The sequence below is a fragment of the Astyanax mexicanus genome, chromosome 1 (assembly GCF_023375975.1).
Source record: "Astyanax mexicanus isolate ESR-SI-001 chromosome 1, AstMex3_surface, whole genome shotgun sequence".
Taxonomy (NCBI): domain Eukaryota; kingdom Metazoa; phylum Chordata; class Actinopteri; order Characiformes; family Acestrorhamphidae; genus Astyanax; species Astyanax mexicanus.
Window position 1 is genome coordinate 58,197,204 of NC_064408.1, and position 20,279 is coordinate 58,217,482.

At 37.2% G+C, this 20,279-nt stretch overlaps 1 protein-coding gene across 1 annotated transcript in view; it reads right to left on the reverse strand.

Moving 5' to 3' along the window:
- Window positions 1–5: 5 nt before the first annotated feature.
- atf6 (activating transcription factor 6) overlaps window positions 6–20,279 on the reverse strand; it is a 49,901-nt gene continuing 29,627 nt past the window's right edge. Inside the window, exons 11-16 of the mRNA XM_049480643.1 lie at window positions 17,805–17,924; window positions 16,336–16,435; window positions 14,313–14,380; window positions 12,619–12,736; window positions 7,818–7,902; window positions 6–1,985 (exon numbers count right to left, since the gene is read on the reverse strand). Of these exons, the coding sequence (XP_049336600.1) occupies window positions 1,786–1,985; window positions 7,818–7,902; window positions 12,619–12,736; window positions 14,313–14,380; window positions 16,336–16,435; window positions 17,805–17,924 (691 nt within the window). The 3' untranslated portion in view covers window positions 6–1,785. The remainder of the gene's footprint in view (window positions 1,986–7,817; window positions 7,903–12,618; window positions 12,737–14,312; window positions 14,381–16,335; window positions 16,436–17,804; window positions 17,925–20,279) is intronic.

Sequence of the window (20,279 nt, forward strand, 5' to 3'; positions counted from 1 at the left end):
AACACTCAAACTGACTCCAGTGTTTATTTCTGTTTTGCAGTCCTGCACTTCTGACAAATATCAAGTGATCAAATATTTTAGATTAAAAATATTTTTTAAAAGATTCAAGAAAATGCCGAAAATGAAAATAAACATTTTCTCTTTTAAATAGATTATATTCCTAATTTTGAATAATATAACCCTACCCTGCCTATATGGTCACTATTTAAAACCAGGACCAAAAAGAAAGCTTACTGTAAGCTGAAAGCATACTGTAGTTCAAATAGGATTCATTTTTTCTATTCTTATGGTAAGAAAAACCTAAACTAAACTAAGATCATGGCTATGGGGTAAAAAGAAATGTAGTATAAAACCCAAAAGCTGGCAAGAAAAAAAAAAACTAAAAAAGATCACATTGATTACATCCCCCAGTGTCGCCACATCCACCTGTATTCAGGAGTCCCTGAGAGCACAACTGGCCTGACGCTCTCTTAGGGTGGGTAGACTGACTCTCTGTCCTCCCATCACTCAGCACAATGCTAGCCAGTATGGCCGTATGTTAGTTGGCACAATCAAACTGGCAAGTAGTGTTCTCCTTAAAGGGCGTTCAACTGCAAACTGGTGGTGCCTTTGTGTCAGTTTACAAAGGTGTTTCAGATGATGCACATGCTACCCTTTACCCCATGTGCTCCTAAAACTAGCAGCATCACAGGAGAAGGGAAGTCCTAGCTGGTGGGTGTAAATTAGTGACGGTGAAAGATTAGGGGAGAATTGGTGGGGTGCACATGTGAATTGCTAATCTTACATTTCTGGGAATAAAATCACTTAAGTGCACTTTAGTCAAAGTGCAATAAATCAGGACACAAGAATTCCTCTGGCACAATAATTAAAAAGAACCAGAAACTAGACCAAATACAAGGTCATTTTAACTTGTTTATGAGAAATAAAGAATGTTTGACTTCAAATATTGTATATATGCACTAAGCCACTAGCTTAGTAATTAAAATGTCATAAATAATATTGCCTTCAAAGATTAACACAAAGAGAGCAGAGTGCAAACAAACAAACACACACACAAAAAAAAAAAAATCTTTGTATAAGCCACACACAGAAAATCAGTACAAAATGCGACCCACATTGCATCACATTTTAAATCTGAGTGGTACAATGGTCAACTATACATTGCTTCCTGAGAGAATATTCATGACTGAATTCACAATGAGTAAATCCTTTATGCAGGGAATTATTCTGACTGGAGCTAAAGTATGTGTCTTGAAAGAGGGTGCCTCAAGGTACAGTCCTTGGTCCCCTGTGGCTATTTGCCAATTACTCTGATGCTCGACGTCAGAAGATGCTGGGGCCCAGAACCTCTCTGCTGTACTCAGCCACATACAGCGAGGCTGGGTCTCCCCCCCTGGCCCTTCACCACTGATGAAAATATAAGCTGAAGAAGAATGCAGCAAGTCTACATCAGGGGTTTCCAGTCTTATTTACAGTGGCATTATGGCTTGTTCTGTTAGTTTGAATAGGTCTTAATCTTCGAACAAATGACTGGGTGTGATCCTGCTTATCTGGAATGAAAATGTACAACTGCACTGGCCTAGTGTTGACAAGACTGGTCACCACTGGTCTAGATAACCTTTAATAAATGAAGACTTTCCTGATTACAATACAAACAGTCTTCTTAAACATCACTCAAGATTTTAGTAATCTGATACACACAAAAACATTCAAACCAACAAAAGGGGGTAAACAGTAGAAAGCTATTTTACTAAAAAATATTTGGGTAATTATATCCATCCTGACTTAAGCAGAACCCATGAGGACAACAGGGGGCTTTGCTGGATTGTTGTTAGGGGCCGAATGGTAGAAAGAGCCAGAGTCTGTTTCGTTGACCCGCAGGACTGGTGGGATAGTGGAGGACTTGATGTGCAGAATCCTGGTGTCCATGACTTCACAGTCGATTTGCATCATCACCTCAAACTCTTTGTCCTTTATCACGCTCTCTGTAAGAACAAACAAATGCATTTTAGCCAGATGGAAAACAAAAACAGCAATTCACTCTAAGACATAGTTAAACAGACTTTATTTTATACCCATGTCTTTTTTAACTTCTCTGTTAAAAAAAGTCTCTGTTCTGGCACTCTGATCTAGCTCAGGATTTAAGCGTGCAGGGGTTAAATGGCATTTCAGGACACCATTCGCAGACACACAGCCAGAGGTGAGTCATTTGTTGGCCTTCAAATTTCCCATAGCAATAAATCTATCACACAAACAGATGACTCACATGAAGGTCCCCTGGCAAAATCAAGCTCTGGAATAATCAATGAGAGGGATGCGGGAGAATGTCGGTTTCTCAGAACATTTGCCAAACAATCAACAGGTTCTGCAACAGGTCAGCATTAAGTAGTCCCATTGTAATGCACTATAAAACCAAGAGGAAATGTACTCTCTAATTACGTAAGATAGAAAAACATCCCTGAACATCCTGCAGTGAAAAAGACACTGGATGTACTAGGAAGGTCTAGGCAGAAAGGATTCTTGAAGAAAACATGGTTTTTAAAGCTGTTTGCTAGAAATGCAGGTTAAGTTAAGGGCTGAAACAATATGACCCCATTTCATGTGTACAGTAATGCTCCTAGGATTATCTCCTCCAAACAAATCGCCCTGAAGATATTTTTGACTGCACTCGAAAACAGTACAGAGTATTTACGGACAAACTTCCGTGTGATGACCAAAAACAACTTCATTATTAATGGCCGATGTCCTGGTGCAGCTTTTCTTTTGTGATAGTAAGGACAGTCTTTGTGCACAACATATGGGCTGCAGAGTAGCTTCCTTCAGTTTATTGCAGACATGTGCGGTCCAATAAAGGCAGAGGAACTCATTGTGAATTATTCCTGTATTAGTTTTCCAGCTACATCTGGTGGGTGCATCAGTGAGTGCCATCACTACTTTGACCTCAGGAATGGTGAAAAAGCACTAGTTGAATGTCTAAAATAATTATTCTTGAAAGGTAATGACAGTCTTTTTTGAGATTTGCATTTTTTTCAGTGTTCAGCTGTGCACTAATAATATGGTGGCATCAGTTAAAAAAGAAGTGGTGAGTGACTGTGAAGGAAGCACATGCTAGCCTGCACACTCCCAGAACTGGTAAAATGGTGTAAAACTTAGGTTGGGGGTGGGCAAATAGGTGAATGCAAGCACTCAGTTTGAACAAACCAATCAGGACAACGATTCATTCCCAGAACCTCTGCCAGATAAGAAGTTTATAACAGAACTTAAAGCAGAAGTCCTTAAGACTTTTTTAAAATAAATATTTTCAATTGAAAATAGTACTTTTTTTCATGGGAAGGGGGGCAAAATGGTGCTAAAACATGTTCTTCATGGAGATATCAGATTGCCCACTCAGTCTTCATCTTCAATCACATCTTTTACTCATAGAAATAAAGAATTATGACTGGGGAGGGCCTACAGGCTAAAAGAGAGAATCCTCTCTAAAATAACCAGATTCACCACTCTGAAAACTCACTACACCACAATGCATGTTTTAAAAGTACTTTTCCACATGCTCTGTGATATTTCACATTTTCATTTAAAAACGTATGTGCTGTCACTTTAAATAGGGATTGCATTAGTGTGGTCAATGATAATGTGTAAATGTATATAAATTATCTGAAAACTTTAGCCTGTTTATTATTTTTAGCGCAAATTAATCACATCATGATGATGTGATGTATTAGCAGTGTTAACACAACATCAACACAACGTCAACAATGACGTCACTACTGTTGAGTTCTGAAGGTGAAAAACTATTTGTTTATGATGATTAAATAACTCCCTCTACCTGTCTCCCCCTCTTAAACACAGACAGACAGAAAGAAACACAAACATACAAACAATTGATCAGCTGCAAAGCTTTGAGTGTATTTATGTAGAGTTGATTACATTTGCAGTTTATATGCCTGCACAAAATATTCAACTAGTGTTATGTAGGGTTTTTTATATCAATTATTTTGTTACATTGTTATTTTATATAGAATTTCGGTAAGTTACTACTTGCAAATTAGACACGTCTAATAAATATCTTATGATTATTTTTTTTTCTAATTTTAACTTCTTTATTGTTGCAATGTTATAATTCCGAAATGATAAAATATGTAAGTTAGAGTATAGTGATTTTCATATTGTCAATAATATTGTAATTTCAAAACTATAATGTAATATTTTAATGTTATTTAGAGCCATATCACCCAGTCTTATTTCACACTAGATGACGAACTTGAACCTTCCCCCTGTTGTACCTCCTGCAAGTCTAAATATGCTTGAAGTGTTTCCCACATTTACTACAGACAGAGAGGTCCAACTGGAAAATTTCACATTAGTTGTTCCTTTTAATAGCACCCAACTGTCCAGAATCCACTCAATGTTCTGATGAAGTGAACACAAGGAGCTGGGGTTCACAAGTGTGTTTGTGTTTCTGATGAGGTCGTAGTTAATACACTTCAAAAGAGCAGGGATTAGAGGTACCTCCCTAACCTCTGCTGGATGTGGGCCCCCGTCGACAGAGCTACGTTCCTGCTGTCCAGGCAGGTGGACGCAAGCCAAAAAAAGGCCTGGCAGTGAGAGGCAGCCCTAATTACTGCCAATGTGACTTTGCTAGACTTCTTAATTAAAAATTCACATGTAATGACAGGAAAGTGGCATGGGGCTCTAGTGGTGACAGAGCTGCTGCTGCTACTGATAAGCTGCTCTAATGTGGCACTCAGTGCACACAACATTTAAACAATGCTAATCTCAGAGGGGTGTTTCCTAGAATAACTGTTTAATATACCTCAAACACGCAAGGATCAATCTATGTATTAGTGAGGTCAAGATGATGAATGATCACCACCCAGGCCACTTCACCACCCAAACTCACTAACTCATCCCAAAAGGATTGGATGGAACACCATCATTTCAGAGAACACAGTTCCACTGCTCCAAAGTTCAATACTGGGAGGATAGGCATGGTGGTAATAGGTTAAATTTATTTGTTTAATAGAGCTCTATTGGGAGCATTTTCTACAGGGACTAAACATGCTGTGGTTGTTCATGTTTACATCTGTGTCAACAATGCGTGCAACTTTACAATCATTCATTATAATGGGTGGTCACAAACATCTGGGCATATAGTGTGTAGTTTACAGATGTGCAGATGTTAGTACACCCTGCATGCCGTGTTAGACAAGCTTAAACTATAGCCAGAGTTCAGGGACACACAAAAGGTATAACCTACTATCATTATTAAAAACAAGTAATTACAGTAGACTAAATAAATACAAGACATGCTACAGACTTGGACTTGAACAGACTGGATAACTAACCCCAAATGTAGCACAAAAGCAAACAGTGAGCTGGGAGAAACAAAACAACTACAGTCATGTTCTCATACAGTCATTCACATGCACCCATATATGGATGTCAGGAGAAAAAATAGCCAAAAAAAAAGCAGAATAAATCCCTGGTTTCAACACAATGCTTTAGTTCGGAACAGGCCTAAGAACTCCTATCGGGGTAAGCATATGAAAGCCATTTAAAGCAGGAGACACTAAATGATTGCAGTATGTAGCTGGAAAAATTGACAACAACTGCAGACTTTAAGAGCGCTGTTTGGACACTTGAATCTGTGTTAGGCTGCTCTCGAACATCAACTTCCAGGACAATTTAAAACACAATCCTATACATCACAGCTCAGAACTTCAGAGGAAGTACTTTGACTGATTTGCACAGCTTGGACAGATAAAAATGTAGATCAGAGCCGACAGTGCCAAATGGCCATCATGATCAAGCCTTAGAATTTACACTCATCACCTCTGATTATAAAAGCATGTTACATTTGATATGTAGGACTTCTTAGCCACAGTTCAAAAAAAGAAGAGGAAGTGTCAAGTACGATTTTAAATTTCATAATGCAAACATAATGAAAAGTCACAGAAGTTGTGCGTATGCTCTTTTCCTGCATTTTCATGTATGAACTATGAACTATGGAAAAAAAAAAAAAGTAAAATGAAAATACAATATGGAATTTAAAGTCAGTGGAATATATAAATACTGAGAGTGTGCATCCAATCAGCAACACAAGGTACCACATTTTCAGTTTGAGGTGAATCAAACCGATTTTGTGATTGCAACATTGTCTTTTCTAAATCTGTTTGCAATATAAAAAATGTTTGAAATGTACTGTAGGACGTTTGATACTTGCACCCAGAGATTAATATGGCTAAACCAGAACGCCATCACAGGGGAGCTTGTTTAAAAGATAAAATTAGCCCAAGCACCCATTTAAACTTAAAGGAAGTTATGTTGTTTAAACAGACTTTTCCAATTAAGTTAAAATATCAGTTTGACCCATTTATATCTAATATTTGTAATGACATCCTTGCAAACAGAAAATGAAGAAAATGTGCTAGTGTGATTCATGTGATCAACCTAAGGGTAACAGTAAACAAAACAACAGCAATAGCTCTTAACTCTAAATGGTTAATGTGACTCTGGTGAGATTAAATGTGTGTCCAAAGATGTAGCCTGAATATAATACTAATTTCTGCTGTGCCATTCATAAATAAATAAATAAATAAATAAATGTTGCTTCCTAAAGGAACCCATTGTTTATAGTTTAAGATCATTTGGGCAGGGTATTTAGGTTTGCCAAACATCAGCCATTACCAACACAAACTCAGCATGCCTTCCGGAATAGAAGAGAACTATAAAAGCAGGGTGTATGGCCTCAACCCTCATCCATCTTTTACTTCAAACGACCTAAAACACCACAGGTCATTTATGGCAGACTCAGGGTATCGACTTTCTCCACCTCGGCTCCGATTCCATCTGATGCCATCAGTGCGGTTACAGCCAGGAGATATAAAACTATATAGAGGAAAGGAATGAGGATATGTGGCGCCAGAAATTGCAGGCTTCTCAGGGCAAAGAAAATAAAAAGCGGATCAGGCGATGCTGGATATTTTAGTGAAATTCATCTTTCACATTTCCCATCTGACTGATCCAGCATCTACAGTTACTCTCATATCATAAAGACAAGCTGTCTACAGTGAGGCAGTGAAAGTAAAGATGATGGTTTAAGATGTGCAATAATGTCTGTTCTCTGAAGTAAATAAATATCGGTAACATACTGCAAGTTTATGCAACAACCAATAACCCTTAATTACTGACTTAACGCCATTAGGCTCTTTAGGGTTTAAAATTCATCAGTTCTCACCAACTTGCTGGAAGTTGTTCATTGCTCTATTATCTCCTCACACACAGTTAATTCTTTAAACCAGTCACAATGCTTTAAATGGGTTAGTACTGGAATTTAGTACTGGTAATTTGAGTTCATAATGCTCATCTCACAAGTACATTTTCTGTATTGGTAATTTATTAATATTGCGTAACAAACCAACACAGCTGCATAGGTGAAAAAGTCAAAAGTTGCGAGGTGAAAAAATGATAGGGATAACAGGGATAGGTGTAAAGATTTAAGTTAATGGAAAAAAAAAAATGAACAGACAAACTACAGGTTATCACCCAACAGGAACTTCTCACTTACTTCTGTACAAAGACCAAGGCGGAGGGATGGATATGACCTGGCCAGAAGGGTCTGGCTGAGAAACAAGGCCTAAAATCTAATTGTCCTATCTCCAAAAGTAACAGGAGGTTTTGCTCATTCCACTAATTCATCACCACAGCACAATGTTTCTATTGTCTCTCAGGCATCCAACCAAGAGTGAGGGTCGATTTACGACTAACTGAAGGCTGACACCTTTACAGGATTCACCATAAGGGAAAATATCTCTTACCATTGATATTCATTGCTGGCAGCAACACGGACATCTTGGGCCTGCTTCCTTTGTTGTGGTTGGTGGCAGGAAGGAGAAGATGATCCTGCAGTAGAAAAAGAGAGAGAGAACAATTGACTACAACAAAACAAAACAAAAAAAAACTCATGACAACAGGGTGGAAGAGCAGTCAGGCCAATAACTGATTGAACAAGAAATTAATTCAGTAAAACACATTTTTTGTATAGAAATACTGAAGGAAAAAAGATACAAGAAGTTACAGCTGAATGAGAAAATATGGCACCACTTCAAGCAGTGTCTTTCATCAAAGGGTGAAGGCCGGAGAATCCAGCTGTAAATCTGGTAGTGTTTAGAGATCCTCCAGATGGATAACTGGGTTCACAGCTCAGCTGTCAGTGTGCAACTTCTTAAGGTTAATGTTAAAACCACGAATTTGTACAAAACTGACCTGTAGCTCTTGCAGGGACTTTTAAAATGTCTAGAAATCTTTCACAAATTCCACCTGATCAACCCCACAGATAACTCTACACAAGTCTTTAAGTCAGAGATGTTCAGTCCTGCTTCTGGATATGTAAAAGTTCAGCAAAACTAGTCTAATCATTAGATGTTTCTGAATATCATCATTACCTGGATCAGGTCTGTTCGAACATCACTGCTGTAAGTAGTTGCTAAATGAGTTTTGGATTGACATTTCACTGTTGTGAAATTCTGTCACTAATTCTAGTTTCACTACACTGCAAAAAAGTCTTAAAAGTCCTGCGGCGAAGGATATAAATCTCAAATTTCTTTTCATTTGTCCTTAATTTGTAACATTAGAAAGAAATTGAGACTTCACATACATGGACTGTAATTACCCAAAAATGTAATGTTTATTTCTGAAATTCTAAATAATCATAAATTTATTTAACTGCATTAAAAGAGATCCTGCCTTACCTAAACATTGTGTTCTTCTGAAGTTCAGTAAATAAATGATTAAATATCAGCAATATAGGTGTAAAATAAAACTCGTCAATTTGATATTCACTTTATTCTTTGTTTGAATGTATTATTTATTCTGGAGTTAAAGGATATGTCCATGTATTTGATATTATTTAGCTTTCCTCTACATTAGGCTTACTATTACACAGAACCATATTTTTGCACATCGCTACATGACAACTACAAAACTTTATTTTCTTATTTTCTTTATTTTCTTTAAATATTGCTAAATCAATCTATAAATTTGTATAATTTTTTATGTCACTGTACAGTAAGAACTTTAAATTTTGATTTAATGCTGTGTGTGTGTGCTACTTAAAGTACAGTCTGAAATGCAAGATCTTGCATGGTATGCTCATCAGCAGAAACTCTATGATGACCTGATTCTACTGCAGCACTGAAAGCACTCTATACTTTTACCACACAAATGCACAAACCATACAGACAGGAAGGACTGATAAGATGCCAAAACACATAGCACCTGTTATCTCACTCTTACCATCTGACTTATATAGTCAAAAGGGAAATTGTATAGAATCCAGATGGAAAATGTATGAGAGACAAAAGAGATAAAATGAGAGAGAAAGAAAGAAAGACATGATATGGCATGTTATAGCCATCTGTTAGCTAGCCAGTACAGTGCAGCATGTGACCTGGAGCACATCTTATACCTGTGGGACCAAGTCCCAGTTTTCTGAGATCTGCTACCCCATCAAAGGAGGAGATGGAGCAGAGAGAGACAGACAGACAGAGAGAGAGAGAGAAAGAGTGAGAGAGAAAGAGTGTGAGAGAGAGAGAGAGAGAGAGAGAGAGAGACAGAGAGAGGAGGAACACTTACTTATTAATAATTTTCCATTAATAAAGTGAACAAATGAGGTCATTAATAGGTAACAGGTGCCCTTTAAATATGAATCTTTGAGTATGTCTTTGTGTCAGGCTGCTTTAAGTCGACAACTGAAAAAAAAAAACATTTGTTGGAGGTACTTCATACTGCAGAACAGTATGGAGTAGCTCCATCTACTGTGTTCCTAAAATGGTCAATAGTGACAAGGCCTTTAAACTCAAAGCTTTGACAGTGCTCTGGGTTAACTATAAGTCGGGGATGCTACACTGATTACATAACACTATTTCAGAACCTTGTAACTCATGTTTTTTGGTTTCTCATTTCTTTCTAACAACATCAACTTCAGCTGCCTTTTATTTCATGTGAACATTTCATGAGGAACAGATCAACATCGTCCAAGATGACTTCCACTTCCAGCTGTGGAAATGCTGATATGTGCATTTATTCAAAGTAGATTTTAAATGAAGACCGGTACAGGCACTGGCAGGAAAGAAACCTCCTCACACAAGAGAAAGAGAGAGCAAAGTATCAACAGAACCCAGTAGAGACCCACACCCAGCAGGAAACAAAATACAGGCAAATAAACGCCCAGAAAGAAAGGGTAATAAAGTCTAGAACAAATTAAAACACTGCTGCATCTAACAAAGCAACTGCCCATGAGCTCATATTCCCCATGTTTTCCCAGCAAAGATATTTCATTCATCATATCTTCATATCTCACCCCCCTCTTACACCATGGCACTCCTTGTCTCATAAAAAGCCCCCAAGTTGCTTTTGGGAAGAAAAGCGTATTTCTGCAACAAGCCTCTTTCTAAAATAAATCCAAACCAGATAGATCCAGCCTGAGTTACTGGAAATGAACACACAGTCCCAGTTTACACTAGAAAAAGGACATGCATGTTTAGTACAAGAAGTTAAATAAAGAAGTACAAATTAAACCCTTGGGGTTATACAAGCAACTGATTTCCAACAGGAACACCATTACCGGTACACATTTATATCAATGTTCTTCATGTCAAATACTGGAATGAATACGATTACAACTGGAGATTTCTATGTATATATTAGGTCTATTATGAAATATCCCACAACTCCAGTGATCCTATTTCCCAAAACTAGGTGTGGCTGAATAAGAAGCCACGTCAGAGACAGCAGGCCATTCTTTAATGCCAAAAGAGGTCATGACGGATTGGGAGGGGGAACAGGGCAAGTGAGAAAAGGGGAACAAAGCTTCTCCCTGAGTAAACAAGGACTGACTCACAAAACCGATTTTTGTGCAAGACCCCGAAAGTCGAGGTTCTGTTTGTTTTTTGTATAGGTAAGGGGGTGGAGCATCCACTAACATGAAGGAAGGCAAATCGTTTAGAAACTCTCTGAACAGGCAGATGTATTAGTCATATCCCTGTTCAGGTCTCAGTAAAATTGTGTGTTTGATTTTGGCAAACCCAACAGCGCTTTAAATATTTCTGTCAGTGCACGCAAATGAAGTAACCAGTGGAAGGGAATTACTGTATCACTTTAATTTATGAGACAAATGAAATATTTTAATGACCTCATAAGATGTTCTGTTTACTTTAAATTTAGTGTAGAATTGTAGATGAAAAAAGAGCACATCTGCAACGCACAGAGTGTGTGTGTGCTCTAACTATCTATATACATCTGTGAGCGTAATCAACAGCAGGTACAGCTTAGCCCTTTGGAAGAAACAAGAAAACAAGCCTGTATCTCCGGAGGAAGATGAGGTAAACACTGAACACTCCGTCCTAATGGTTACAAATGAGGTCAAATTAAAAGCAATTGAAACTTAAGCCTCACGCTGTCCAAACCTGTAAGTGTGCATTTGTGCTTGTGCAATGGCTCATTTCTACTTGGACACATCTGAGCAGGGCTCAGTGTTTCATGGTGTGAGGCCATATGGTTTCTCTCTCAATTAAGAAGGGTGGAGGGATGGAGAGAGCCAAGCCCAAAGACTGGCATGCCGTTTCCAGCGTCTTCACACAAACAAGACGCACACTCCATTAGCAGCACATTCATTTGTCTAAAATCAGGGGAGGTGCCGGGAGTGACACTGGAACTGTTGTTATGCACAGGAAAACACTGAGTGCTTCTCAGTTACTATCCTGGGGGATCCCTGTAATGCACAGTTCAGTGTTTTCCTTGCTCCAGGGGCTTGCGTACTGGCCAGCAAGATGAATCAGTTTAAACAAGGTAAACAGCATGCAGGGCAGGGGGTCCGGGACTAGGACTGAGAAATACAGTCCTAACGCTTTTCAGGGTCCTAATATATAAATCTAATATTTTTTTTGTACTGCATTTTGTCGAACAATTTAAAACTGATATTTTCAGTACTTTCAATTTGTTTTTAAAAAGTTAGAAACAAGCTGACATTGTTCTCCTGTTACAGTTTTGCTCTGATAAAGAGAGACTGGATTAAAACTGTTTCTTAAGATAAAAGTAAATAAAAATATATAAAGCATTCAGCTTTTAATTCAAAAGTAGAGAATTTTTGTAGAGTACAGCTTTGTACATTTTGAAGCAAACTCTAAATTGCAGTATTGTTACAACTCCTAAAAACAATATTGGGTATTGGTAAGACTACATCACAATCGACAAGTTGGGGTGAATGCTAAAAACAAGAATAAATTATGACTTTGCAATGTATCTTTTTCTGTGAGTAATGTGAAACTAACATAGAATTCTTCATCAAAAGTAGGATCCAACATATGGCATTACTATTAATGCACTTTGTGTAGATATTATGAGAAACACAAATTATATTTTGCTGATAAAATCTGCTTCTAGTAGAGGTCATGAAAACTGATAATAGTTTAGATTTTGCAGATATAACACTAACAATAAAGACCTATTAATCTAAATTTGCTTTTGAAATATCCATGAAATATTAAAGGTCCTGTTCCATTAACACATATGCATGTGTTTTATGTGTTTAAGACAATACAATAAAAAAATGTAACTTACTCTGCGGAAAGAGACCACATAGAAGGTGTCTCCTCGTCGGTTGATCTCATCAAAGAAGTTGCTGTACGGGTGGTGAGGGGCATAGTACACCTGCAGCTCGTTGCCGTCTAAGGGCCGTCTAAGGGCAGGACAATTAATCAAACCTTCATATACTACACAAGGAAAAGCACATATACCATACATATACATATACCAGCACTCCTGAACAATGGTCAGTTTTGATATCATTATGACCTAAATGATTGTAAGCCATATGATCTCAATCATGATTTTTTCTTTTGGTCTTACTACTATTAATTTGTTATTGGCATTTTTGGGGGGTGAAATACAACAGATTTAATATACCGTACACACATGAAATACAAGAAATTTAGACCTTCACAGTTTATATATGAAATAAGAGGAGTTTTCTCCTCTACACCCCACAGGGAGGACATGCATGCTCAACAGACAGAACAAAAGAAATGAACACTGTCATAAAATTTTCCTTCCAGCTAGAGTCATTACTGTATTATGTTCAGATTTCATAACAATCAAACCACATAATATGAAATCACTCCTAACTTAACTACAGTTAAGCAGCTTGCACACATGCAGTCACCACCTTTAAATATTTTGTTTGATAAATCACAGCTTTTTCTTTCCTGTGAGAATGTAGCTTTTCCCCTGCTGTTGGTGTGTTGACAGTGGAATGACACAGTCGCGGATAATTTGGCACAGCCCTGGGCCAAAGCCAATGGAACAGTGGCCCAGCCAGAACATAATGATTTACTCAGAGGGTAAGCGAATGGATCCCACCGAAGAAAATAACATTTGAATGTGGGGAGGGATGAAAATAGCAACACTACATATCGCACTCATGGTGAAACACAAGAAAGGCAGCAGTGCTGAAGCAACATTCATTTGAAACTCCACATTAAATCATATTCACTTTATTCTACAATGCTTTATCACTTATGTGGAGGTTTACTAGATGAAGTATGCACTTTGTAGCTGTAGCAGATTTACAGCTTGGTTTAACAGCAGATGAGGGGGAGGGGGTGGGGGGTGGTTTTGGTCTATGCCAGACTGAATGTGTGTTGGAGCATTTGAGTATAGTGCCATGCAAAATACATTAATTAATTAACTGCACATAAAGTTCTCACTTATGCTTATTAGAAATCCACTAATAGTCATAACATGACATTAATAATAAGGTTAAGAAAATAAAAGTCAACTAGTCTCTATGCAAATTCTTTTTGTAATAACTGTAGAGGATTATTCCAGCTGGAAATCAAAGCTTCCTGATTCTCCTATTCAAATGCTTCTGAATGATCTGTTTACTTAAGAGTTTGGGCAAATATTTTAAGCATCAGTGTGAGAACATGCAAGCTCTGTGTCCAAACACATTATTTCCTATTAAATAACATATAAAATAAGATGGATTATTCTACCCTTCGTTGTGCCAAAAATTTTAATAATGTTTGTATGCATAAACCTGCTGTTGTTAGAGAAAGTATTTGTATTAACAAAAAGCAAAAAGAAGCATGTTTGTGTTACCTAAATATACTAATGGTGTGCTCATACTAAAATGTATGAGCATAAGGAAGCATTCAATCACATGTTAACTGCCTTGGTGTTTTTGGTTTAATTTCAACTTTAACTGAATATTAGGTTGAATGTGAAGGGCTTGATTATCTGATGGAAACACTTACTTTTCAGGCGAGTCAGAATACTGGACAGTCACAATCTGTGCTACCTCTGCTTTCTTACTGCCCGTTTTCTGAGAATATAGAGAGAGAGAGAGAGAAAGAAAGAAAGAGAGACTAATTAATGGTTTTCCATTAACACAGGGAACAAATGAGATCATGAATAGGTGTCCTGGGGGTGTTCTGTTAAGGTGATCATGTTACTATGAATCTGTGAGTATGTTTTTGTGTCAGGTTGTTTTAAGCAGACAATTTTCACCTGAAAAACTTTGTTTAGATTTGGGGTCTGGGAATAGCGTAACTCCTCGATATGTGGAGCATATAATATACTAGATTTAATAAATAGTACATATAATCTGATATATCAAGTGAGGAAAATAACTGCTGTACTAAAGAGAAACACAGCGAACCATTTCCTACTATTACTAATACTGCTGTTAGCACCTCCAGCACTATAAATAACTAGAACTACTGTCGATGATATATGTCCATCACTACTCTTACTAACAAGCGCTATAACTACCACTACTAATACCATACAATTTCTAAACCTACTACCACCAGTACAAAAAATAACACATTTACAGTGTTAAATTAGATTAGTGAAAAAACACAAACTGTAGTGTAGTATTTCCAGTGCAATATACCATTACCACATGGCTTACTTTACTCTTTAGCTATATTTAATTCTGTGATCATTTTTGGCAATGTTTCTTACAGAATTAGACAATATTCACAAGAAATAACAAAAGTTAATTGAAACTGAAAGTTTAGTTAGATCAAATAAATGATAACTGTGTGCATGTGGGTTTGAGTAGATGTGAAGGCCTGCAACAATAAAGGCAAATGAAAAAAAAATAGCCAAACTCAGATTTAAACACAGCACTGCCTTTTTAGGAATCACTTGTAAAAAGTGTTCATTTCTTGCATTCACCATCTATGAATCATTCCCTCTCTGTCTCTGAACAGAAACATATCTGATGAAAGTAAAGTGATAAAAGACCTAAATATCTAGTGTTGGCTTAATTCTGCCCTGCAGGCGCTTTGTGAAGTCGACTCCAGACCCAGATGGATCAGAAAATGAGAAGCGCTGGGCCAACTTTCTTTTTCCCCCGCATGTCAGATATATCCACATCAGGTTTTTTTTTTACGTGTCCTCTGCAGCTCTGTTAAAGTCCATAAAACCAGTTATATTTCCCACACAGCTGACAAGAAGAGACAGTTAACTGCTTTATCTCAATTCATTTGCAGCACTGATCAAGAATAAGGATATTCTAATCTTTTTAAATTCTTGTCTCATGTTAGCTTACAGAGCCATGAATTACCTAGATACCTAGAGCTGAGAGAGATTCACTGCAGAAACACAAATACACAATGTAAGGAAAAGGGAAAAGATTTAAATCTAAAGCAAAATCAAGCAAGAAATAAAGAAAGCCAGAGAGAAAATAAGAGAAATAAAGCAAACTTCTTGCAAGAACACAAGAGAGATTAAGAAACAAACAAAAGCTGTAGAGTAATATATGAAAAGACAGAAAGAGAAAAAAAAAGAGAGAAAAAATAAAAAAAAGAACCAAAGAACAAAATTCACTTACCTAAAGCTACAACTAATATATGCCTACTGGTTAACTGCTCTCAGAACTACTTAAGCAAATAAACAATTTTAAACTATGGAGACGCTCTCAGCTCTGTTTATCAGTGCCACTGGTCTGATACGTTGAATCTTACTCGACTTTGCAGATCTGGGGAAGCAGCTTCAGTGTTCAGTAATTAGCATAGTGGCCAGCAATTAGCCCAGTGGCTTAAGGATGTCTGGCTTTATTTCAAGATGGTATAGCCGTGGTTTGGTTTTCAAAACATCTGTGGTTAAAAGTAATCTCTAATCACCTTGTTTTGTTCTTAAACTTTAGGACACTGTGTTCCTGGCTTTACTCTGGACATATACTCTTAAAATCAAAGGTAATAAGGTAATGCACTTTGAAGGTTGCACTTTGAATATCAGAGAAAACAGCTGTCCACTGATCACTCATACCGGGATGGTTCTGCCTCTAGGATGAGTGCTGCTGGGACGCCAGCTCTTGGTCCGCTCGGACTCATGGCGGTACACCCATCCCCTCAGCTCACTGGCCAGCCTATAAAAACACAAGAGAACAGGTCTGGTCAATTTGCAGTCTTATTTACCCCATGAATGCAGTTCAATTTACATACACTAATCTTTCTAAACATTAGGAGCACCTTTTATACTATTATAGTACATTGGTTACATACCTGCCAACAAAACCACGCGCTCTGCAAAAACTTTAAATAACTTTACAATCAGAAACGGAATGTTGTATCATAATTAATCATAACAAGGGCCATAAAAAATTGCTTCTTATCAAAGCCGCTGATGTTTTCGAACCTAATATATCTCATACCATAATTAACAAATCAACTATAAAAAACCTACTCTTTAGCACACACAACACTACTAAGGGACAATCAATGTTATTGGCTTCAGCATTAATCTAAATGTTTTGTATGTATTTATGCTCGGTTGTTTCTCTGTTCTTATAATAGTCTATATCTAAATCTAAATTCTTGAATAAAAAACAGGTCAAATTCTTTGATTTGCAGCTCATTTTTTATTTATTTTTTTGTCATAAAAAGCCTTCAGCTGACTGCAGTGATATGATAAAAAATATTGTTCACACATTGGCTCAGCACAATACATTTCAAAACATTCTCTGCTCCATTCAGAGTTGAAAGCCGAGCTCATTATCAGTTTAATAAGAGGAATCCCTGCAGAGACCAAACGTTTCAAGACGTGCAGGAAATTCATGCAGAAGAGCTGGAGAACATATGGGCAGCAGTTTTAAATATTTAAATATGATTCAGACTGACAGTAAATTAATATTTCATTGATGCTCTACATACAGCATAACGTATATTAGACTACTAATGAGGACTTTGCCAATTCTACAGGCGTACACTTTTTTATAAAATGCGTGTTCTCTAAATGTCTAGAAGCAGCGTAATATGACTTTGTCAAAATTGTCATGCCAAGCGAAGTTTTCAAACATTGGCTGAATTATTGCCCTGCCGGAATTTGTGTGTATCCATACCAGTGGGAATTATTAGTTCTCTTCACATAAAAGCAATGCTAAAAACTAAAACTAAAGACGGAAACATTTTATGCTGAGCTGCACGGTCAAGCTGTGTGTATTGAATCTGCTCATCATGCCTACAATCAACCTTATGGTAGGGTGTGCATTTTAGCCCCTTTTAAAAACTGCACTTTAGGTTTTAAAATCCAGACTCAGCTTTAGATTTCGCACAATTAAACTAAACTAATCTGGCCATGGTGTGGTGAGCATGATTTGAGATAATTTAAGATTAAACTTCAGCTTTAAACATCACTAATGGAATGTGTAAAGACAGGTTAATGACAATATGAAATTGTGTGAATAACAGTAAATGTAATTATACAGGCTGAAATGATAGAGAGTGCTTAACACTGACTTCATGCACTTGGTCTTGTTGACCGGTGGCTGGCAGGGGGGTGGGGGTCTCAGGACCAGAGGATCTGTCTTCACCACTACCAGACCCTTCTCTTCTGATACTGATTCCAAGTCTTCTAACCTAAAAGAGAGAGAGAGAGAGAGAGAGAGAGAATGTGGGAAAAGGGATGTGAGAAAGCAACAGCAACAAAGAAGAGAGACAAAACAGAACAAACCCAAAAAAACAAAACAGCAGAAAAGTGGGCCAATGGAGGAAAACAAAATGTGGTCAGATGTGGCAAGAAAAAAAAAAAAGGATAAAGGAGATGCAGAGAAGCTGATTGATGAGCATGCTAAACCTCTGAAATAATCAGCACTCAGCAGATTTATAAGCTTCTTACTTCAATCAGCTCTAAGCAAAATGGGTTCAGAGCCTGGGAAGATACACTAAATAAGGCTGCCAAAACGATTCTTGGGCGAGATGCTGGTTTAGGCACTAAACTACTGAACTACTTAAGTGAAAACTCTTATTTAATTAGTTGCATTTATTCATATGATGACCCTGTTTTTCATAGTATTTAACAGGCCTAAATAATATGTCCTGGGTAAGGCTGAGGTTTAATAAAATTACTGCATTTGGAACAACAGTATCAAGTTTAATGTTTGTGAGTGGTGATTGAAGTAACTAGGATATTTTCGACATCATGTGTGAACACTGTTTAAAAAGACAAACAAATCTTTATACTATAAAAAATAATTAGCAAAAGACCATGAATAGACCTTATATTTAAGCTATATTAAAGATGCTTATTTTTAAAAAGCCTGCCTCCATTCAGCCATGAGGAGCAGTTAATTTAGATTTTTCTAGACTAAAATAACACTTTATTGGTCATTCTTAGTATTACAATTGGAAACTGAAAGTCTAGAATCATCTGTTCTAAACTAAAATTTTCAGTATCAAATGCTGACTGATTGCATCTGGGCGCAGTGAACAAACATGTTAATTTGTTTCCCCCCAAACTATTATTTTAACACCGAAAATTAACCACCAGCTGCCATTCAGTAACAGGGGTGGTTAAGAGTAAAAACAGAGAGTCAAAATAATTTAGTTTTCATCATTATTTATCATTAGTAACAATGAATTAACTTTATGTTGCATTTAGTCAGTGTTTGCTACATAAGCATTTTCCTGGGAATTAAAAATGCCTTAAACATTTGACAGAACATCCCATCAATCTCCACAAATACAGTTTGTGTACGGATGTCAGCTGATTCAACATTTTACTGAATGATTTAAGGGCCTCTAATTTAGCCTGGCTTCTGTAACAGAGGCCTTAAACTAAACAAAGATGAATGTGGGACCTAGATGATTTGGCAGATGAAAAACAGTACTGAATGCCATCGAGCAACAGGATGACTTCTGAAGCAGTGGGGGGGAAATAAATGAAGACAGTAGGCTCTCTCTATTCTCCAAATGAAGAAAAATGTTTGCCACAAACCTTGCCCAATTCTATCAGTAACAGACAGTCTGGATATCATCTCAGACTGGTGGAAAGACCATGAATTGGAGTTAAAAGCTTGGGCTTTGAACATGAATGGAGTAAAAATAGCTTGTCACCCTCATATATTATTCACAACCATTTCAAAAGTAAAGCACTGAATCAAACAAATTGAAAATTAAATAGGAAATTCTTGGACTCTTCAGGTGCTAGTAACAAAGACAACACGATGTGGAACATCTGGAGTTCTGATAAAAAAAAAATCCTCTGCCATCCATCTCTTCAATGTTATTTCCCAGGGCTGAAGAGCATAATGCTCAGGTCCAGCACAAATCAGGCTTCCAGAACTACTCTGACCACTTCCAGACATCTAATTACCCTATTTGAGTTGGGGGCGGGAGGCAGATTAGATTTCAAGCCAGCCTGGAAACAGTTCCAAGTGACAAAATGTGACACAAGTCAAAAGAGCCACGCATAACGTGCTAAGAAGAAGAAGAAAGTAGACCCAGATTGGAGCCTTGCATATCCCCCAACCCCACCCCCAATCTGTTACTAATGCTTTTGTTCCTAAACCAGGAAACACTTTGAAATCAGATACCAAATTTTAAAACAGTTGATTTACAGTCATGCTTTAATATGTTTGACAAAGAACAGAAGCACCAAATCACAACAATTTTTTTTAATTGGCCTTTTAACGTGGGCACTGGGTGAGGCAGCTTTTGTTGAATAAAACATTAGTGAAGTAATTCTAAAAACCTTTATACACCCCAAACCAGAATTAGTCAGACAAGAATGAAGTCATTTACATAAACAGATGCTCTTAACTGATGATATCCAGGGGAAAATATGTTAGTTTAATTTCCTTACACAATTTATTTTTTCTCTGTTGATGACCAAGATTAAGAATTATGCCCTGTCCCCACAGTTTATTTTTTTTTAAACAATATTCACATCTATCAAATGCTGAAAATGTTGTAATTCTAAAAGCAATGAAACCA